Below are 23,593 nucleotides of genomic sequence, written 5' to 3'. Positions count from 1 at the left end.
TCAAATTTCTTTTCAATGACATGTTGGGCATTTGGAAACCACTTGAATACATAGATGATAAAGTTAGGGTTGAATTCAACCCTAAGAAAATAATTTCCATGGAGAACTGAGGGAGAAATTCCTTTTACATGAAATTTCAACCATAACTCTAGCATTGTTTGGCCATGTTCATATAATATATGCACTGTAAAAACTAGAAACTGTGTAAATAAGTGAGTGGCAGTTGCCTCAGGCAGAAATTTTTACTGATGCAATGAGATAAAAGTAATTAAGAAACATGTAGACGGATGGGTAATTAAATCCATGGGAAGCATTTTGTAACTAATTACTATGTTCTAATCACAGATTGCTTTCTATTTGTCAAGGTAAGTGTATATAATTACACAGTTCCTATTTTCTTTCATCTAAATTCATCCCAGTTGGATAAGTATTCTTTAACCAAGCCCAGACCTCTCAGATTCTGGCCGTTCTTTTTTCCTGAAATAAAATAAGCCAAGTGATGGTCATCTTACCGCATGTATCCATGTGGCACAGCTGTCTGCACTTACAGCTGATGCTCTCTGCCACGTTTGCCTAATGCCATGCTCTTTGGCTCATTGTTCTCTTTCATTCTGCATATCTGTACTCTGTTTAGATGCCAACTGCATTCTGATACACTTTACTAGGCTAAATCAAATACCAACATTTAAGCATCCTAGTTGCATGGCTTTGTATGGCTCTGCTTTTCAAGTGCAAATATTTTAATGTCTGAAAAAGAGAAGATTTTGTTAGGAAGAGTGGTTTAGTTTAGATAAGGCTTAGTTAGTATGTGCTTGGATAGCACATACTCAATTCAGTTTTTTTTCCTAATGAGACACCTCAGCTTAACTTTAAATTGCTTTATGTTTCCAAGTTGACAAGGTGTTTGAGATGTATCTAACTCTATCCATATACTTGAGCTTGCGATAGAATATAGGATTTCCTGGTGTGTCTTGTCTAAGCCCTGAATTTCCTTGAATTGAGACAAAAGCGTGGAATTATTAGGATATGAAAATTGTGACCATGTTTAGAATTTCTATTCAGTATACCATCTTTTATTACAAAACCATGGATTCATCTGTGATCTGTTAACTTGGAATTTTCTCCTGCCTTGGTTATGTCTTGACATATGGCTGAACTAGGTAACGTGAGTAAGTATTACTCTACCATGTCAGGCACCTGCCATGAATGTGCAGTAAGCTTCTTGTGCCTTTTTCCAGTACTGATCATCTCTGGGTGTGCTGAGAACAGTAAAAGTAGAGGGCCGCTTGAGGTGAAGCTTTGCTTAACACATGCAGAGCTTCCCATCTTATAGGGCCCGCCCATGTCAGAGGTTGCTGCCTGAAAATCATGTTTGTTAGCCTCTGCCATAAATTGCAGACTGTTACACTTCCAGTCTCTGCAGCAGTCTGTAGCAATGAGTAGCCTATTTGAATCATGTACTGTGTGATTTTTTTTCTTTTTACTTTTGCCTGAGAAACATGCTGGTTGAATTTTTTCTTAATCCTCAGTAGCAAAAATGAGTGCATTTCTGATTATCTTTTCTGCATGTTCATGTTTTTGTAGAACTTTGTTGTATTCTCCTTCAACTCTGTCCTTCTCAAACCATGTGCTACTTAGTTCTCATCTGTTAACTTCATTGCAGTCTTCTTTGCGATAACTTTGATGAAATAATGGCATGATGGAATCCAGAATTTTGGAATCCTCGGAGTGCATGAAGAGAGCGCCGGCTGCCGCTTTGTTCTGTATTTTAACTTGTTGTCAGTGTTCTGCCAACGTTTTATTTGATTGGTGCTAATTGCTCAGATAAGGCTTTCAAAAAATAACTAGAGAAAACTTTGTCTTTCTCACTGAGGCAACAGTACAGCATTTTGAGCCCATCCTTTTCAGAGCTTTTTGTTTCTTGGTGTGTTATTTTGTTTATCTGATCAGCATGTCATTGGCTATGTTACCACGTCTCAGTTCAAGGTAGTTTCAGCAAGGTTTTACAGTGAATTTAGCTTTGACTTAACTGTGGATAATTTTGTATCGTTAAATTTTTTTTTTCTGCTCCTATTCAGAGGTTTTTTTGTTCTGTTTTGTTTTGGAACACTTGTTGAAAACACCAGTCTTAGTATAAATCTTGGTAATTTCTCTGTATGGTGAGAACTGACAAATTATTTCACATTATTTGCTTTCTGTCTGTAGCAAGGCCATATGCAAGAGGTTTCAGTCCACCCATCCTGTGAGATGAGGGATGCTCTGAAAGTAATGCCTCCTATTTTATTGTGTTGGTCCATGACATCAGAGATGATTGTTGGTGGCATGGCAGCAGAGGTTGAACCTTCTCACCAATATTCCATTACGTTTTGTTGCTGTGTGACAGATGGCAGCAGAGGGGCAGTCTGACCAAATGGCGTCTGACATGGAAGTGTGTATGAAGCAAAGCTGTGTCACTGAATTCCTCTATGTGGAAAAAATGGCACTCACTGACATTCATCAACACTTGCTGAGTGTTTCTAGAGACCAAACAGTGGATGTGAGCACAGTGAGGTGGTGGGTGGTGCGTTTCAGCAGTGGCGACAGTGGGTCACCTCTGCTGGTGCAGATTGTTATGCACACAGCGTGCAGGCTCTTTTTCATGGCTGGTGAAAGTGCAGAGCTAATGGTGCTGACTATGCTGAAAAATAGGACACTTGAAAACTGCTTGGAAATCCACGTATACTGTTTTGCCTAAATTCTCCTTATCAGCTTGTTGACTGTATTTTTCAAAAAGATGTAACTAATGTGTGAATTAACATAGATATAAGGAGATGTAATTAAAATTGACACAAATACAAGTTTGCCAAAGTGTGGAAGGGAGTTTAGAATTTAGACACCATGATTCCAGAATAAAATCTAACTCACCTATGTATCATGTGAAGCTTTGGGATCAAAGATATTTAGTCTCTTATGTTCCAGTTTTTTCAGAGTATTTTTAATACTCAAGCATTTTAACTAAGAATTGAGAATGAATTGACTTTTTTGGGGGGCAGTAAGTTTTTGCGTAGCAATCACTAAACATCACTGAAACTTAGTAGGTCCTGTGCTCTTGCATGAGACATGGAGCACCATCCCATGTTTGATCTAGGAACTGTAGCTATTAAAGAACTTTTTCTAGATCATATACTCTGCTTTGAGCGCCTCAGCTTGTGCTGTGAATGTCAGGTAGCAACAGGACCTTGTGGCAGACAGGAGGGTAGGATTGTTGTGAATCCAGTTTATGTCTTCTTAAGCTGCTGTAAGGCAGGAGGGTCCTTAGAAGTGAAAAGTAAGGGTTTGGAGGAAGCTGAACATTTTTTGAGTGAAAAGAGGCATGGTTTTCAGGCTTTGTGTGTGAAGGAATGTTGGTGGGTGGTGGAAAAGGTGTTTACCAAGCCCTGCTTTTAGGGGAAAGCAGTATTTAAAGCTGTGTCAACATTTCGGTCTATAAAGGTGGCTTAGAAGGAAGAGGTGAAGGAGAAATCTCTCATGAAATAGCTACTCCAAAGGAATATGTCTATGGAGAACTTTTCATTTCCAATGCCAAGATGATGAGTGAGATTTTTAGAAATGATGTAGATGTTTATACAGATACCTGGCCCTGTGTAGACTCATATTTATTCTTCCCATGATAGACACAATTATGGTAACAAGAAAACTTACCGACTCAGTCTATTTATAGATACAGAAAGATGAAGTATACTCTTTCAAAAACACCTTATTTTCTCATTTCTAAAATGTATTCATTATTTGAAAGAAATGTATTTCTAGTGGATACTGTAGCCATGAATTGTTTGCAATTTAGAGGAGAGCTAATTAAGTGCTCTTTGTACCATGAGATGAATGTTATTTATTTACTGAGATCATTCAGGCATCAACAAGTAATGTTAACGTTAGGCAGTGTGATGTAACTCTTTCTGAAGAACCATTTTTGAAGAAATTAAGTATGACCACAGTACAGTTGCAGTTGTGTTTGTGGGTCGTGTAATCGCACAATGTCTAACTTGAAATAAGTGAATTCATCTGGTAGTTATATGATAGTGAAATTATTTATATTATCTCCTGTTGATTTAAACAATGATAATTTCCTAATCTTGACTCGTATCAAATTATGTAGAAGTATCAGTATGTTAATATATGTTATAACATTAGAACATATGTTTTAAGTAATGACATTGAAGTGCTTTGCATTAGAAACCCACATCCTTTGCCCCTCAAAAGATGAGATGCGTAGGAAAATGGTATTTTACCTATTGAATATGCAAGAATCCCAAAGGATTAACACTTTGAGATGGACTCTACTACCTCCACAGAATATCAGTAGAGCTTCTTTTATGTGTAGAAATAGTTGTTAAAGTAGTTGTAAACGTTCTTTTGATGTATTTTTTTTACTGGACAGTCAAGTCTATTCCTGAAAACACTTGGAAATTTACTGTTCTGTAGTAAGTTTCCTCCGGAAAATGTTTTGGGTCATACTATTGCTACAGTGCCTATCCTTTTTAACACCAATCAGTGCGTACTTTCTGGGAAATAAAACTTTTGAACAAAACACGTATCTTTGTGCCTTTCTATGCAGTTTAATGTGGCCTAAGTAACAAGAGGCCTGCATGAGTTCTTTTTCTGGCAGATGTTTAGGTGGTCCTGTATGTTCATGCTGTTCCTATAAAATGACTTCAAGGTATTTTATATAACTATAAAATAAGTTCCTGTAAGTGCTAAACAATCTTGATTGGCAGTCTTCACCTTGCCTAATTGGTGCTGAGGATGACACTAGTCTCGTCTGAGCAACCTCCTGCTGCTGGTTTCCCAAGTTACAAATCAGAATTAGCTGCTGACAGCCAGCCAAATAACTTCAGCAAATACTTAGGACAATGGGCACTGAAAGGCACCAGGTCTCTGAAATAAGTCGGTGGTTTATAGACACTGAAGCATTTTTGAGGATCTCTTAAGCTGAGCCACATGGTGCTCAGCTAGGAAGTTGATTGATGGTTTTACAAAGAAAAAAATGTTTATGAAAGAATGCTTTTCTTACAGATTATCCCGCATTAATATATATCTGATGTGCCTGGCAGCGTTTCAGCAGCTGGCTGTTTGCCAAGACTTGACGCTCCTGCAAGACACAATGCAGTTTGTGTCTAGCAGCACAGAGCTTTTTGTTTTATGATCCTGTTTTTAATGAAGTAGACACTTTCATAAGAATTCTCCTTTAAATCGATAACACTTCTTACATTGTGATGGTTACATGTTAACTTCTTTCTCCAGGCTAAAGTGTAGTCTAATTTTGCATGTTTTTTCATCTCATCCAGGATTTCAATTCATCGTTATCTTTCTGTTTCACTGATCAGAATAAATGCAGAAGGTACCAGAAGCTCTCACATGAAATTAAAGAATTACAGAATCCATGCAAAATATACTAACCACCTTCCCTGTTCTCATATACCCTGAAAATAAGCTATGAGGTGTTTAAATAAAAGGATTAAAGCTGTAGGAAATCAACAGGAGCTGCAAGCCTGAATCCATCTGGTGATCTGACTGTAATCATTTTTGAGTACTTGACAAAAGTTTGATGCTAAACGTCCTTATTGGAGTTATTTACAGGTGAAGTTAAAGCTGTTAATTTCATATGTTTGGCATGATTTTCTACAGAGCATGAGAAGAAAAAAAGTATTAATGTGCAGTGGGGAGAATTATTAAATCCTTCCTCTCAATCTGGCAGAGCCACAGAACTTAGTCATTCTCAAACTGCAACATGGAAATTACTCAGGCTATGGTTCCCTCATGCTAAATTTATAATTAAGGGCTGGAGCAAATAAATGATTTTGCTTTGAACTTCAACTTACGTCTGGCCTCCCTAAAATCACTAGTGAATGATTTTTGAAGCCCAAAAGCCCTCATATGATTCAAGATGATTAAAAAGATGTGTGCGATTCTTTTATAAGAAAGGCTTTAACACACCATCACCGAGGGTGAATTATTTCTCATTACTGACAGAGGGTGGTTCATTTAAATTGGGTTTAAGGTCATTGACGGGGCAGGTTGAAGGGGAGGAAAGAGAAGAGATAGGCATTGTGGTTAAATGTGTTGGAACAGACCTGCAAAATAAAATGGAGACTGTCAGATAGTCTCAATATTTGTTCTCTCATGCATAGAAACGTACACAGAGAGAATGTGCAGAAAAACTATTGCTCCAGTGGCATGCATTCAGGCATATGGTGTGATGAATTGCTTGGAGGCCTAGTGCTAAAGAATATTAATGACCTGAAGAAAGAGAATTATTTAACTGTCTCATGTTATTGATTATTGTCACATGCTATTCTTTAGGTATTAAAAGAAGTAGACTAAAATTGTTGGACAAGTAATTACAAGTTGGACTTCTCATGAATCTGTGGTTTTTACCTACTTAATGTTTATTATATTTAAGACCCACTCTTTCAGTGTGATAGAAACTCGGTGCCTTGTGGTGACTCCAGTGGGTTACTCCTGCGGCTGTAGCTGAGCCCTGCCTGCCCTTACCTGGAACACCACCTCAGACCGTGCTTCCTCACCTACTGACTCATATTCCTGAGACCTGCGGGAACTTACCACCACTGAGATTTCCAGTTTTCTGTCAGTTTTGGTTGAAACTGATCAATGAGTTGGATTGTTGCGGGGATAGAATGATACATGCACAGCATGGTTGTGTAAAGCTTGTTTTCTTAGGTATCCTGTTCAAAGGTTTATTTCTTAAAGATAAGCTTAAGGGATCCACATCCACACTAGTGGCTAGAATGGGAGGATTTGGTTGCAGTAATGGGTAACTCAATTCTTACTGAATGCAAAACAGAGGTTGATTAGAAAACATATAAGCTCACAATTTCTCTGTTGCTCTGTATTCTTATTGAGCAATGTGATTGATTTTTAACTACTGCCTTGTAAAACTGCCGTCAAAATCCTTGTTGGTGTAGTACCTCTAAATGTAATCAAATGAGGGGAAACTTCATTGTAATCCCAAGATAATTTCTGGTATTTTTTTGACAGGAGGAAAGGAATATATTTCCCTTGGAGGATTTTTTTCTAAGAGGTTTCAGTTTATTTTTCTGTGCAATCTGCAGTTAATACTGTATGGTTATTTAACCCAGTCAGTTCTGCTCATTCTTCTGATTTTTGTTGGCATTCATGTGTTCAGGTTCATTCTTAAAATGTTTATTTCCCAGGTGCAGGCCTCAATCACCCAGTATATCAACTGAGATAGTGCAGGTATGCCTAGAGTTCACCTTAGGTTTCAAGGAAGTGTTTTCATCCTGTGTTGTTTATTTTTTCTTTTTATTCTTATATTTTTCAGTGCTCTGATCTTTATATAGAATTTACTACATGCTTTTAATTTCCCTTTGAGGAAAAATGTTGAAATAGGTCACTGCTTTTTGTATTTTACTTGAGGGCAGAGATAGGAGGGAAGAAATAACAGAAAAGAATATTTCTGAAAATATGTTAAGGCTCAAAGAGCCTTTTTATTCTCATCTTTTATGAACTAGTTTTGAAGGGACAAAAAATCATGTTATGCTATGACTTAGGAGTCACTGTGAGCCTTTAATAAATTATTTGGAAATTCAAGCACATGCTGCTGGCCTAGAGCTCCTGTTGTTAAATGGGAATTATTGGCAGTCAAAATATGTTAATTAAGAAATGACGCATTTTCCACCTCAAAAATAAGGGAAGAACAGACCCTTTGTTAGGCTTCTTATTGTTTCTAACTTTGTTAGAGCTTGTTTTTCTATGCCATTACAAGTGGTATATGTAAATAGAGCACGTTTCCTCTGCAGTTGTGCAGAGTCTGTGATAGTATACGTTTTTGTTGTTGTTGTTACTTGTGCTTTGGGTTAGATATTTAATCACTTCATAGTGCATTCTATGAATTTTCTTTCTTTATCCAACTTAGTGTATGAATTTGGGCATTTTTATTAAAAACGTTCTACAAAATCTGCCACCTATCATTATGAGGAAATATAAACATATGCAAAGCAATACTTCTTTACTGTTGGATCGTATTTCTTTCAGAAAAATGGGAAACATTCTTGACTAGCATTTGTATTTGATTTGTGACTCCTCTATAACGTTAAGGTTAGAATTTATTTTTAGAGTTCAGAGTGTCCTGAGAGAAAACGATTCAAGTTCTTCCAAAGATGATTTACATGCACAATTCTGAAGCCCCGTAGCAGTTGCAGAGTTCTACGTCTTGATTGCAGTGCTGCTGTTAAGTGGATTAGTGATTGAAATGCTGTGCTAATATTCTTGTAAGTTTTGAAATACTGAATGTCTTAAATTGTAGTATAGCGTCTTGGGCATAGTAGTGACAACCAAAGAAAAACCGCACTCGGTACTTTTGGCTCTTCACCCTGAAACTCAGAACTGTTGAAAGCCCTGAAACAAGGAACTGTCTTTCCAATATCAGCTTCGGTCGCAGCTTTTGTAATCATATTCAATAAAATCTTTTAATGTTAATGAGAATTGCTAATAAGAGAATACCCAAGATTTCTGTGCTCATTCAGAGCAGACATACCAGGTTGGTATGTTATTCAAAGGATTTTTCTTTTTTTTCTTGACACGTGAGGATTTTCTGTAAGACCGACTAAACTGCTGCTGCCTGAAGGATTTTTCTGCAAACTGATTTTAATGTGTCCCTTCAAACATCCCATAAACAATGGTCATTGACAAGAGTACTGTACCAGACAAATTGCATCATTCGCCCTAGCTGCTGTGGTATTTTGTGTGTTCCTGTCACAATTTTGTGTGTTCCTCTAGCACGTGTATACACCGCTGCCAGAATTTGGAACCCAGCCTTCCCTTCACTCTCCTCTGCTTTCCAAAGTGAAGTAAATGTTCTCTCCCTAGGCACCAAAAAGCTGGTACTTTGACATGCCCACTGAAGAATGGATGAGTGTCCTAAAACTAAACTCTTAGTGAAATGACAAAATGTACTTCTGACTGGAAAGCCATCTCAAGAAAAACGAAGAACAAGTAATACCAGCTCCATTACTCCAGCATTAAAACTGCTGAACCAAGATGCAGTGTTTGAGAATGCAGGTATCTCTTTTGAAGGGAAATGTGATCTCTCAGTATTAGGAATATCTCCTTAAAAAAAAAAATCTTTAAGGCAGGTGCGTTGTTTTCATGCTGTCCCTAATCATGGCTTTCTAGCAGTTGGTGCAGATGAGCAGCTGTTACAAGATTTGCACAGTTCAATAGCTTCATAATTTTTTTTTCTCTCAAACTACATTGATGAGCTAAATTTTTCAGAGATAAATATGACATGTTACAAGGAAATCGTTACAGATTTTTTTTTAATTAAGACAGAGGCAAGATTATATAAGACTTGTAGTTATTTACTAAGTGTTTAAAGAGAAATTATTTAACAAACAAGGATATTACTAGCTTATTTTGAAAAATATTTAATTTTTTTTCCAGTATCATCTGCTGTGTTTCCTTATAGGAGAAATAATAATTTTTTTTCTTTCTGAGCAGCTAGGCTATTGTTTGAATTCTAGTTTTGAAAGTATCAAGTAATTGCAGTCTTAATATTCTTTTGATAGAGATTCCTCAACAGAAGCTCATCTCTCTTAGTTTTGAGTTAATTCATGTTTCTGCATTGACATATAATCAGTTCATCAGAAAGTAGATTATTATTCAGAATCAGACCTTAATGGGCATTAATCTGTATGAGAAAAAACAACTTTAATATCCTTCAAAACCCTTGAATGATTTCACTTTGACCTCCCTGTGGACATCTCCAACAGATTTTTAATTGCATTTTGATTATGATGAATTTTGTTGGTGTATCACTGAATATTTTATATAAATTTAGATTAAGGTGGATGTACCCACTGTGTCCTCAGTGAAAATTCACTTAAACAAATTTATAATTTAGAAGTAGAGAAATTCCATTACTGATATGAGTGTTCTATGTAGGTCATTCCAAAAGTAATACCTCCTGTATATTTCCATGGAAACTACAGCAGATACAAAGAGCACAGTGACGCTATTTGATAGAGCAAATTCTCAGCTACAAAACACTCTTTTTTAACACAGTCTCTAGCATTACTTATGCTTTTTCACCAGGGATGAACAACAGCCCACATGCTGTGCTCATAACAGTCTACACCAGCGGAAGTGACCCACTGTCACTGTTGACACTGCTGAATTACACCACCCACCACCTCACTATGCTCACATCCACTGTTTGGTCTCCATAAGTGCTCAGCAAGCATCATTAAATGTCAATAGGTGGATTTTTTTCTGAATAGAGGAATTCAGTTGCACACCTCTGCTTCATCAGATCTTCTTCCATGTCAGATGCCATTTTTTGTGAGACTACCCCTCTGCTGCCATTTGTTAGATGGCAACAAAATGTGATGGCATATTGGTGGGAAGGTTCAACCTCTACTGCCATATACCAACATCTGTACCACCAACATCCTCCGATGTTGTGGGCCAACATAATAATATAGGAGGCATTACTTTCAAAGTAGCCCTTCTTCTTTCTTAAATTGACCCACTTAGAGTTCCCGAGGGTATGACAGCCATTTTAGAATATACTTTAAGTAATGGTGAATATTAGAGGAAGCTTGTGTCAGAAATCAGAGAGATTATGGTATGATTTTTATCTGTATGATCATTTAAAAAAATATTTTACTTATTGGTTTCCTACTAAACCACTTGAGCTTATTGTCGTGTGCAGCAACAAGTTGTTTTTCTTGCAAATACAGGCTAGGATATTCTTAATGAGTTAAACCTGTTATCAATGTTATTGTGAGGATTTAGACAAACATTATCATCCTCAGAAACTGTACATTGCCCCTCTTTGAGATATCTTTGGTTTCTGATATTGTCCTTAGAAGTAACTACTTTGATGTAAAATAAGGTGACTGATTTACAGAAGGATTGCTTTATGTAGAGAAGGCCCTTTTTAATAAATACTTCTGTATTCCATATCATACCTGAGGTTTAAGATTATTATATCTTTGCCGATAATTTAATGTGCTATACACTGTTCGACACTAGTATTTGTCACTTATGATGGTACTTATTAATTATATTTTTGTTTGATCGGAACACATAAGAGATTTTAAGATTTCTGCCTTCGTCTTGGGGTATGTAACAGGTCAGAGATAATTCATTATTGTTAATCTTTTCAGTCAAAGTTAGATGTAAACTTTTATCAAAATCTTTTTTTGCTTTGATCATATTTTCAAATTTCAGCATTTTGCTTTAACCCCAATTATTTCAAGCTAGTTTTCAAGTAATTTTAAATATGTAATGTGTAGATAAGCAAAACGTGGCTTCTTTCTACTGTTGCTGTTCATCTATTAAAAAAAAAAGTCAGAAACTTTGGATGAAAGAGTGCTATAGACTCTGGCTCTCAAAAACACAGGAAATTTGAGCTGGAGAATGATTTCAAGAAAACAAGTTTCCATGTCAAATATTTCTACCACATCCTGTAGCTTGTGTTCAAGCTGCTATTGTAGAATCTGTAAGCTATTCTCTTTATAGACTCATTCTGATTATTATTTAGCTTGGCTACAAATATATTTAATTATTGAAACTTGATATGCCATGTTGCTTCCAGAGAATTAATCAGTTTCCATAAAAACATTGTTTAAATTAGCACTACAGAGATGGCTATTCAGTAAAAGCCTCCATTAATTAGCACTGCATCCTGTAATGTCACAGAATATGCCTACAGCTCATGACCATGTATGTGAATTTGTGCAGCATGTGACCATTTGCATCTAATACTTCATCTACAGCAGACGGATAGCCTATGTTTTTGTTTTCAAATGGAGAACTTATAATGAGTGGCACATTGCCCTTTTTTTTCCAAGGGAATTTCTAAGTCATTATCAACAGTTTACGGGCAGGTTTGGCCTGGTTCTGTGACTAATGTGGCAGAGGGACCCACGGACCCATGCCCTGGGAAACGGAAGAGGGGAAAAAGTCATAAACAAAATCTCATATCTGTCATTTTCAATACAAAGTTTGAAGTAGGCTTCTCATTTGTGTTTCAGAAATAGGCATATAAATGATACATTTTAATTCTTTAGGTTTTTTTTATTATTATTTTGGGGAAATACTGCCTTTTCAAGTAGCTGAAGAGTAATTTTTTTTCTGAAGAGTGCTAGACTGGTGGAGGGTTGAGTACCCTGTCTCTTTGCTTAGGCCAACAGGAGCGCATCAGTAGCTCATGAAATGTGAAGCATGGAACTGAGAACATTAATTCCATAATTCATGGACCTACCTATCTGTTTATTGTATACAAGACCATGGAACAATTCTAAATCAGTTCCTGTTTGAGTTTTCTGAAATAGCATTCCTTTGTGTTTAAGTCCCTTCATGCAAAATTTGTTATCTATCGTCACCCGGTCAGAAGAATAGAACAGTTCAGTTGGAATCAACCTGCAAAGATCGAGTCCAACTCAACTGCCTGACCTCTTCATGGATAACTAAAAGTTAAAGCATGTTATTGGTCGCATTGTCCAAATGCCTCTTGACAAGCATGGAGCATCAACCACCTCTAGAGGAAGCCTGTCCCAGGGGCTGACCACTGTCATGGTACAGAAATGTTTCCCAGTGCCCACTCTGACCCTCCCCTGTCAGGTGTGTGTCATTTATGTTCTGCCATTGGTGACCAGGAGCAGAGCCCAGCACCTCTCTCTGCTCTCCCTCCTCAGAAAGCTGCAGAGAGCAACGAAGTCACATCTGGGCCTCCTGTTCTCCAGAATGGGCAGCCCAAGCGTCCTCAGCCTCTCCTTGCAGGGCATGCCTGCCAGCTCTGTTACCGGCTTCGGTGCCTCCTCTGGATTCCTTCAGGGACTTTAACAATTGTTTTATTCTGTGGAGCTGAGAACTTCACATTACTCAATGTGAGGCTGCATCATTGCTAAATACAGTGGGATAACTACCTCTTTTGAACAGCTGGCTGAGCTGTGTTTAATGCACCCCAGGATGCGATTTGCCCCTTGGCTGCCAGGCTACACTGCTGGCTCATGCTGAGCCTGCTGCTGACCAGCACCATTAGACCTCTAATGCTTTAATTTCTTGATGCATGTACCGTTACGTACCATTGAAATAACTTCTTGAATAGTGTTCTTGATTCAACAAAGAACTGATTTAGCTAATTCTCTCCCTGATCATTAATACGCGTAAGACTTAGGCAATAGTTGTGATTCTGCCCCTCTACTCTGCTCTTTTGAGACCCCACCTGCAGTACTGCGTCCAGTTCTGGAGCCCCCGACACAAGAAGGACATGGAGCTGTTGGAGCAGGCCCAGAGGAGGTCTACAGTATGATCAGAGTGCTGGAGCACCTCCTCTATGAGGACAAGCTGAGAGAGCTGGGGCTCTTCAGCCTTGAGAAAAGAAGGCTCTGAGGAGACCTTATAGCAGCCTTCTGGTTCCTGAAGGGGGCCTACAGGAAAGCTGGGGAGGGACTCTTTATAAGAGCAGGTAGCGATAGGAGGAGGGGAAATGGTTTTAAAATGGAAGAGGGTAGATTTAGACTAGGTACCAGGAAGAAATTCTTTGCTGTAAAGATGGTGGGACACTGGAACAGGTTGCCTAGTGAGGTTGCGAATGCCCCCTCCCTGGAAGCATTCAAGGCCAGGCTGGATGGGACTGTGAGCAACCTGGTGTAGAGAGAGGTGTCCCTGCCTATAGCAGGGGGGTTGGAACTAGATGATCTTAAAGGTCCTTTCCAACCCAAACCATTCTGTGATTCTATGATCTCTGAAAAATGACTTAGTTATTTTAGGATGTGTATATATGGAATTGCAATCTTCAGTTTGATTTTTTTTTCAACTGGAAAATTTAATGAAAGAACTGAATTTTTTTTATACATTTGAGAGCTTACTTGCAAAACATGCTGTTGTGTATGAAACTAACATGCCTTGAAATAGGAAGACCGTAGACAGATGTCCAAAAGAGTATGCACAGACTTTTGTCTTAAAGCACAAATTCCTCTTCTCTCAGCATGAGAACTAGGACCAACTCATGAAAAGCAACTGCATGTTTCTCTTTAGTTTTCTTGAAATGCTTTCCTCCTCTTAAAATCAACTTAAAAACCCAATTCATTATCATGATGTACGGTATCATTAATTTCCTCCTTGAAAGCAAGGTGCATAATGCTGCATTGTGGACACAGAGCTAATATCTGTCTATCTTGATGCCCTTCTAAGTCTTTCTTGTTCTAGCAGAATTAAACTGGGCTCATAATAAGTTCAACTATCATTCTGTTTGCAGCAGCAACCGACTTATTGTAGTTACCTTTCCTCCCGCTTTTCCTCTCCACTTTGCTCAGAAGCAAACTAAACTTTATTACTTTCAGAGGTATTCTTATTTCTTGTTCAGTTGAATTTGGAATTGATATACCTTTTTATTAAAGGGCAATATTTTCAGATACTAATCTCATTTTATCAAAATACTTTATTTTGCTTATCACTGTAGCCACAGAAATATACCAAATACTGCTTGTTTTGCTTAAGTTGTCAAAGTGCTAAACCCTACAGCAGACATAGGTAGTAAACTTCCATTGTGAATACCTTGATGGTGAAGTGTTCGCTGCAGAAGGAGAAGTTTTGGTTTTGATATTAGTCCTCAAATTCTTGCTTCCCTCTCCCAGCTGTAACACTTCTTCGAAAATACAATTCTGGTTGTTGCAAATGAAGCTTTTATTTAATGAATTTAGAAAAAAAAGGTAAATCCACTGAGCTGACATTCTCAGCAGTTCATCTTTCAGATGCATAACTTTTGAAAAAGAAAACCTTAAATAAATCTCTCTGTAGCTTCCACTTGCGTAACCATACAAGATAAAATGGAAAGCTGCCATTAGAAGAATCTAATAACGGTATACCCATCAGACGCCACGTCTATCTAACTATAAAGTGGGTGGTAGACTGTTCTTACATTAAAGTTAGACAGCTGAATGTAAAGAATAAACAGGTAGCTTCATTTCACTCTGTGGTTGTTTTTTTAAAATCACCAAAGTAACCCTAATATATTTATGCAAAACGTGGTGGTAGAAGTGTGTGCATGTATTTGTTTCATGTGAGGGGGTAGTATTGGGTTTGTTTCTGTTCTTTTAATTTTGTATAAAACCAAAATGTTTGCATTTTTTAAATTTTAATCTAATTAAGAAAAGTTCTTTTTGAAAAGTCCTAATTTTTCTTTTTTATGCGCGTGCTTTTTTTTTCTTTTGATTTTGATCTAGCTCTGATTTGGCTTCATATGTTACATAAAATCATGCAAGAAGTCTAAATGCCCTTTGAGGCAAAAAATGTTTGAAACAAAGATTTTTTTAAAAGGTTAACACTTTTTCATTGAAATAGCTTTGAGCTGCTTCTTGAGCTGTTTTGCATTAAACTTCTTTTAAGCTCCAATTTTAACTTCCTATATAAGTAAATGTGGCAGTGTGTTTTACTTTTTGTAAGATGACTTAAAAAGCTAAACTAAAGTCAAGAGATGTTTCAGGCTTTTTAAAAAGTAGTCGCCAGAAGAATTAAGTGGGTCTAAGGTATGATTAATTCTACTTTTTTAGAATGTGCAACTATAGCCCAGAATTTTACCAGAATGTTGTAGCATCAGGAATTTGTTCTCATCACTTAAGTCACGTCTGTGTTAAATGAACTTTTAAATCAAGTTTCTATTAAGGCTTTGTATGGTCCAACAATATCATGCCATGAATAAATTAATGTATAGCTTGTATAGAAGTTTATAACATCTTAAATCATTGGCTTGTCCAAACCTTTAATTGAATAAAACATCTTGACAAGGAGGAAGTGTAACTTTGTGTGTAGTAGAATGAATGATAGCCTTCCTTTTGTATTTCCTTTTGTAAACTTCCAGTATGTTTCACTTCATATTGGTTCTCAAACACATTTGTTCTCAAAAATATATGGACCATAAAAGTTAGTGTTTTCATTTCCTAAGCACTCTAATATATGTGTCATCTTGTGGGCAGCAGAAACCACAACTGCTTTAAGGCTTGTACTGAACTAAACACTTGCGAAACGTAGCTGCAGTTCTTGCAACTGCAGCTCAACATCCAGAAGTAATAGAAATAATCCTTCAGTGGGGGATACCTGAGTGTGCAGAGAGCCCTGGTTGGTGTCATTACAATGCTTTTCTCCCTCATCATCCAAAGATCAAGATAATTGGGAAATTCCTGATGACTGGAAAAAGGGAAATGTCATGCTGCCCTTCAAGAAAGGCAAGAAAAGGGGAACTGTAGGGCAGCTGAACCTCAGTCTGTGGGAAGTTTGTGTGGCAAAGGCACTTCTAGGCATGTGAAGGGCAAGGAGCTGATTGGGGTTACCTCTAGTAGGTTTACCACTGGCGAATGGTATGTGATTCCCATCGCAAGATGTCTAGCTGTGTGGAGGAGGGGAAAGATGTTGAGGGTTTGGGTTTGTTTTGTTTTGCTTTGTTTTGTTTTAACTTGAATTTAGCAAGGTCTTTAGTGTAGTATCCTATAATATTATTACATGTTGATGAGGAATGGACTGGATGTGTGGATAATAAGGTGGCTGAGAGAACTGGCAGGGCTGCCTGATTCACAGGGTGGGGATCCATAATATGAAGCCTAGCTGGTGGTTGCCTCGTATGTTTACTAACGATGTGCAAAGTGAGGTATAAAGTATGTTTTTAGTGAGCTGGGAGATGATATCAAATTGGGGAGGTAGTTGGCAAACTAGGGGACAGGGCTAATACTCAGAGACCTAAACAGTGGTGATAAATGGACTGGCAATAACTAAAGGGAATTCAATGAAGGCAAGTAAATTCTGTGGGTGTTCTGTGATGGAGTAATGGCATTAGCAGACAAAGGAAGGGCAACTACCTTGATGTATGCAAGGTCTTTGAGATGGTCCCACACCACATCCTTATCTCTAAATAGGAGAAGTATGGATTTGAAGGCTGGAGTCTTTGGTGGATAAAGAGTTGGTTAGAGGGTCGCAGCCAGAGGGCTATGGCCAATGGCTCTTTGTCCAGATGGAGGCCGGTTATGAGTGGTGTCCCCCAGGGATGTGTCTTGGGACAGGTGCTCTTCAACATCTTTATCAATGACCAAGACAGTGGGATTGAGTGTACCCTCAGCAAATTTGCTGATGACACCAAGCTGAGTGGTGCAGTTGACACAACAGAAGGAAGGAATGACATCCAAAGGGATGTGAACAAACTAGAGAAGTGGGCCCATGTGAACCTAATGAAGTTTAGCAAGGACAGGTGCAAGGTATTGCACTTGGGCCAAGGCAGTCCCAAGTACATGTAGAAAATGGGAGAAGAACTCACTGAGGGCAGCCCTGTGGAGAAGGACTTGGGAGTCCTGATGAACAAAAAGCTGGACATGAGCCAGCAGCGTGCGCTTTCAGCCTGGATGGCCAACTGCATCCTGGGCTACATCAGAAGAAGGGTGGCCAGCAGGGGCAGGGAGAGAATTGTCCCCCTCTACTCTGCTTTTGTGAGGCCCCATATGTAGTACTGCATCCAAGCCTGAGGCCCCCAGCAGAAGAAATATGTGGAGCTGGTGAAGAGAGTCACAGAAGTTATCAGAAGGCTGGGGCAGCTTTCCTATGAAGAAAGAATGAGGGAGTTGGGCTTCTTTGGGCTGGAGAAGGCTCCAGGAAGACCTTGCTGCAGCCTTCTAGTGCTTAAAAGGAGTATATAATCAGGAGGGAGACCAACTTTTTACATGGGCAGATAGTGATAGGCCAAGGGGGAGTGGTCTTAAACTAAAAGAGGAGAAGTTAAGATTAGATTTTGGTGGAAAAAATTTTAATGAGGGGGTGGTGAGGCTGTGAAACAGGTTGCCCACAGAAGTTGTGTATCCTCCATCCCTGGAGGCTTTCAAGACCAGGTTGATGGGGCCCAGCGCAACCCATTCTAGTGGTTGGCAACCCTACCCATGGCAGGGGGGGTTGGAAATGGGTGATCTTTAAAGTTTGTTCCAAGCCATGCCACTCTAGGACTTTATGATATTGTTAAGCGTATGTGGAATAGCGAGAAGGTCAGAACTGGCAATCTCTCACTATAGCAGCCTGCATAGAAATTACACAGTAGGTCAACAAATAACAATTCCAGTAGGATTAGCATCTGATATTTAAAATTCTTTGGGCAGTTTGGTAGATGGAAGTAAATTTTTCAGATGGAGTAAATTGTTCTTCAAATTAATAACTGTGCTACTGCTGAAAAGAGTTTTCAACAGTGGCATGAAAATAAAGTGAAATATAAAGGTCTAGTTTTTTTTAATTAAAGAAATAAATCATTTCAAGTGGTCTCTAAAACAGAAACATATCTCTCTCATAAAAGTCACAACTGTAGGATTTCTTCTTCCCTTTGTGACAAGGATTGTTTGGACTGACCCATAAAAATTAAGTTAAAATGTGTTTCAGATAATCTGCAATGATTATTGTTTATAATGAGATGTTGGAGAAGGAATTGGTTCAGATCTTCCTTTATTTACTTGGAAACATTTTGTTTTCCAACATTTTTCATTCTCAGTCATCTCCAATTACAGCAGAGCGCAGATTGGGATCCAGCTGTTGAGGTTACTCTTGTGCTGGGTGGTGATGGCAGAATGAGAAATAAACTATGCACTGTGACCAAAGACAGACATGTAATTACTTGAATGTAATGATAATTGACCTTAATAACGTAACAAACTCTCCAAGTTTGCACATCCAATCTCTGCAGACTGGATCAATTTTCTTGTTTACAAAATCAGCTTGCTTTTATTAGCACCAAAATTATCAAATAACAGAATGGTGTATGAGCTGGTCAGGCTTGCTGCAGAGGAAGGGAAAATATGTTCTACACAATTGGACATTGGGTTTGAATAGCTTTCTATGTACAGCTGTAGTGTGGAGGGGCAGAGGGCTGCGTGGAAAAAGGAAGTGTATTTTTCCCATTATTAAGAAGACTGGGGGATCTGTTGTTTTATTATTCAATTTAAGTAGAGACTCCTGAACTCAGGATGCAAAAGGCTAGAATAAACAGCTTGGAAACAACTGCCACCATGCCTGTATTGCCATAGTTGTTCATGAAGTTCACTTAGTCTTCTTGTAAATACAGCATCTTTCAGGATGGGAAGATCCATTTTGTCAGCCTGAAATTGGAAAGGGAGCATACAAGTGCTCTCCCCCTCCTCCTCGTATTGAGACTTCATCTTTGGCTCTCTTAGCATGAATTATTCCCATTGCTTATTGTTCAACACCCTGATAGGAGAGCAGTTATTCTTGTTGTTGCTGGTTTGCTATTACAGCTGCTTCCTCTTCACGTGATTTAATTTGAAGTTTCAGCACACCAGGGTGCTAATCATCCCCACCTATACAGCTTTAAAACCTCACTGTTCCTTTCCACCTGAATGTTATTTCCATTTCTAGCCAGATGAAAGCTTAGAACTGAGATTTAGTCTATTTCAGTAGAAAAACAGCAAGCAAATTACTGTTTTGTAGTGTTATGATAGCTATTGGAAGCTGATATAAAAAACACTACAGGATGTTAGCCATCATTGATATCGTTTATGTTGCTCGTATTTCTAAAATGTAGCTGATCCATAATTCACTTGTTGTTTTTTTTTCCTGTAACTCAGGAAAATGTAGGGCAAGCAAATCTCAGAATACATTTTGTAACATTGTACTGTCTGTTGTGAATGTGATTCTAAAATAATCAGCAACTACAGTGGAAGCCAGGGTGTGACTGTATGTGTTGGCAAGTTCAGTGTACCTGATCAGACACTGGGCAGCCCTACTCGAATGTGGCTACGAAGCTGTGATGGAAAGCTGGATAATGAGAGAGCACTGCTTCAAGAATGCTTGCCACTAGGCTCCTACATCAGCAGAGCTATGCATCTGTCTCTTTTTTCTCCTAAAGCTTAAAAATTTAACAAGTGATGAGTTTCTCAGTTTACCTTTAATTTGTAAATATTTTCAGTTGTAATTAATGAATCACCTTGAGAACTTTTCTACCCAAACAGAATTATCTTTGCTTGACATAGCTGCTGTCCACCTTTATCGTCTGTCTGTTGTGAGAGTTTCCATTTTTGTAAAATGTTTGGTTTTCTATCTCTTTTTATTTGATTTGATTCTGTGTAGTTCTTTGTATTTTCTTCATCTGAAAATTTTTTTCATAGTATAAGCATTCATATTTTGTGATATTTTCTCTGCTTGTCCAGAGGGTGCTTTGTTGCTTCACGATTGCTTTGAAGAATGGCGCAGCTTATGGTGTTCATATGGTTTTGCTTACTGGTTCATCGTTTTTATTAGAAATCTAGCCCTTCAATGAGTTAATGCTAACTTTTCTTAACCGGGAATCACAGGAGTCTTCCTCTCAGCCACCCTATTTTCAGTGGCTTATTTCTCGCTTTGGAGCAGCAAGGGGGAGGAGGTGGACTTCATTATTAAAAGGTTGGGAGGTGGGCAGACTGATGGAAGTGGCTGCATGAAACCTCGTTGCTTTCAGCCATTATGAAAGGATTGTGCAGCATTTCCCCTCTTTGAGCAAGTGGATATTATTGCCAAATTTCAGTTTTAGAGGCCGATACTCTTTACAATACCGATCAAATATACTACTTCCTAAGGCCCCGACCGGTGGAAAATAAAGTATTAACAGCCAGGAAACAGGCTTTTCAGCACTCTCACTTAGTCAAGTAGTGATGACTAACTTTTTAAATAGTGCCTTAATATTGCATTTTCTCATTTAAAGAATTTTAGCGGTTATTCTAAGAGGACTGTTAGTTGTTATTCTTTAGAGCTGTTTTTGTTTATTGGAAGCTTACCAGTTAATAAGTTGACTGCTAGTAACAATCATTACTGCAAACTCTTTGCTTGGGTAATGTTGCTTGCAGTGTTTAATGAATTAGGTTCAAAAAATAGAGCAGAGTACTAGACGTGACTGACTTGCAGTAGAGGCAACACAGAATTAGTCATTGGCTGTGAATGTTAATCACTCCACAGCAATGATAATTTACAGCATTGTTGTAGCACTCTTGTGCTCATAAAATGAACTTAATAACCCACTGCTACCCATGGGATAAGCCTTCCTTCCTTCCCTCCCCCTTTCAATTGAAAACCTAGTGTGGCTGCATAATGGCCTTGTGAAATCCTGCATTAAAAAGAGTGAGCAGCTGTATGATAAAATAAACAGCTCTAAAACAGATCTGTTAATTATCTCCACCTTTTATTCACAGAGGGTGTTTGTGAGATATGGCTGACCAGTGAAGATACAGGGGCTTATGGCAGAGACATTGGCACAGACCTCCCTACACTTCTGTGGAAGCTGGTTGAAGCTATTCCTGAGGGAGCTATGCTGAGGCTTGGCATGACAAATCCTCCCTATATTTTAGAGCATCTGGAGGTAAGGAAGGAAAGAAAATTATTTATACATTAGACATTTATTGATGGAGTCAGTATGGAACCCTGTATATAGTGCATTTTATTTTAAGTGGTAGTTTAAAAAAATTACAGACTGCAAGTAAATTTATAGAATTCCACTAATAGGGTTAAGCCATTTGCCTGGCACAGCAAGTTATCTAGATAATAAGATATTCAAATCATTTTGGAATGATAATATTGCTGAGGTCCCTGACCTATGGAGCTTCATTAGAGTGATGCTCAGCTTCTGTACATGTCTACTGTTTTCAAGAACTAAAGCAAATGTCATTAGCAGGCAATGGACTCTGGTGTTAAAGTTGTCTTCCTGCTACATTTCAGATGAGTGTTTCCAGAAATACTGTAAGCAAGGCCTTGGGCAACAATATATTCGTATTCCCTATGTCAGATGCTATTCTGAGTTTATGGAGAGCTTCTGTGATAAAAAATGGAAATTTTAAATATATACCTGCATAAGAAAAATGAGTAACAAAGTAATTCCACGAGTTCAGAAACAATAATGTGAACAACAATGTGAATTTGAAAGAGTATTGTATATGTGAAGCACAAAGTGAGCTTTGTCTCAAACATGAGTCAGTTTGGTTAGATTCTGTCACAAAACAAAGGTTAAATTTTAAGGTAAATTTTGTAGCCTTATGTATCAGCTGTATCCAGATAAATAGCTGTTGACTGTGCTGCTTTTCTTAAGATGTTATAGAGTTAAAAAGATGCACTTAGATCTTAAAATTACTGTCCTTGGCATCTTTCAACAGAATGCCTTAACTCCTTCCTCTTCTTCTATAATAGTAATGCTGCACTTTCCCCTTTTGAAGCAAGGAATCTTATCTTGGTAGGAGTAAGCAGTTTTTCACTTCGCAAGATAAAGAATGCTATCTGCAGAAAACTTCCAAGAAACTTCTCATCTCTTCTTTTATTCTTTAGCTTAACGTACACTTCAGTTAGATAGAGCCTTAAAAGCACACTGACTAAAAATCTTTAGAAAGTTTTTTGGTTGTGCAGCTTTGCATTCTTCAAAAAGCATCTTATGCAAAAGCAAACAAGGCTTCTATTAATTTTCACTGTCCTTGTTTTCATTTTAACTCCTGTTATAAAAAGTGTTTTGGTATAGACTGCTGCATTTGTCCTTGCTGCTCAACTTGTGAGTACTCTAAGAGGGATTTTCTTTTCTTATTTCCAGCAACTGATTAAAACAACTGCCGTCCCCAGCTAAGGGGCACTATGTTCATCTTAATTTTGATAAAAGCTGAGCAAGGCAGAAGGTTGTGTTACGTAGGTCGCTATGAAAGTAATACCTCCTGTTTATTTTGATGGAAACAACATCAGATACAGTAACACTGTTTGATATAGCAAATTCTCAGCTGTAAAACACTAATCACCACCATTAGCTATGCATTTTTGCCTGCCTGGAGCAAGAGCTTGCATGCTGCGTACATAACAGTCTGCACCAGCAGAGGTGACCTGTTGTCACCGTCACCACCGCTGAAACGCACCACCACTGCCTCACTGCGCCCACATCCAGTGCTTGGTCTCCATCAGCGTTCAGTAAGTGTCAATGAATGTCAATGACTCTAATGTGTTCCACATGGAGGAATTCATCTGTACCTCTTTGCTTCATATGCACTTCCATGTCAGATGCTGTTCTGTCAGACTTCCCCTCTGCTGCCATCTGTCACACAGCAACAACACGTAACAGAATATTATCAGGAATATTCACCCTCTGCTGCCATACCACCAACATCTGCCTCTGATATTGGGGTCCAACATAATAAAATAGGAGGCATTACTTTCAGAGAAGCTCTGATACATTCCTTTAGTCAGTAGTTGTCTTAATGTGAGCATTTCACAAATCTGTGAATTATTTGATTTACAATCTTTAATCTTTGGTTTTCTCATTTTTCTACAAAATGCAGTAGTTTGGACTCTCTTTGATCTTATTTATATTTAGGAAAGGACAGATGGATCAAAAGGGATTCAGAAAGACCTACTGAAAATGTACATCTTTAACATTGCTTTGCAGAACATGCGTTGTGTGTACATAGTACTAACTTTTTTGTACAATGGCAACATCTGCTGTTGCTTGTCCTCTTCAATTACATACAATTTCCAGTTTATATGGTGTTTTTGAAGAATGTTTTAATCATATTTATGTGTTCAGTGTAAGTTCAGG

At 38.1% G+C, this 23,593-nt stretch overlaps 1 protein-coding gene across 4 annotated transcripts in view; it reads left to right on the top strand.

Moving 5' to 3' along the window:
* Positions 1 to 23,593, top strand: part of CDKAL1 (CDK5 regulatory subunit associated protein 1 like 1) — a 390,780-nt gene that overhangs the window by 223,412 nt on the left and 143,775 nt on the right. For all 4 annotated transcript variants that reach the window (XM_021389320.1, XM_021389318.1, XM_021389319.1 and 1 more), the window contains one exon: positions 21,225 to 21,391. In XM_021389320.1, the coding sequence (XP_021244995.1) occupies positions 21,225 to 21,391 (167 nt within the window). The remainder of the gene's footprint in view (positions 1 to 21,224; positions 21,392 to 23,593) is intronic.

Source organism: Numida meleagris, chromosome 2, assembly GCF_002078875.1.
Source record: "Numida meleagris isolate 19003 breed g44 Domestic line chromosome 2, NumMel1.0, whole genome shotgun sequence".
NCBI lineage: Eukaryota > Metazoa > Chordata > Aves > Galliformes > Numididae > Numida > Numida meleagris.
This window is presented reverse-complemented; position numbering and strand designations above follow the sequence as displayed.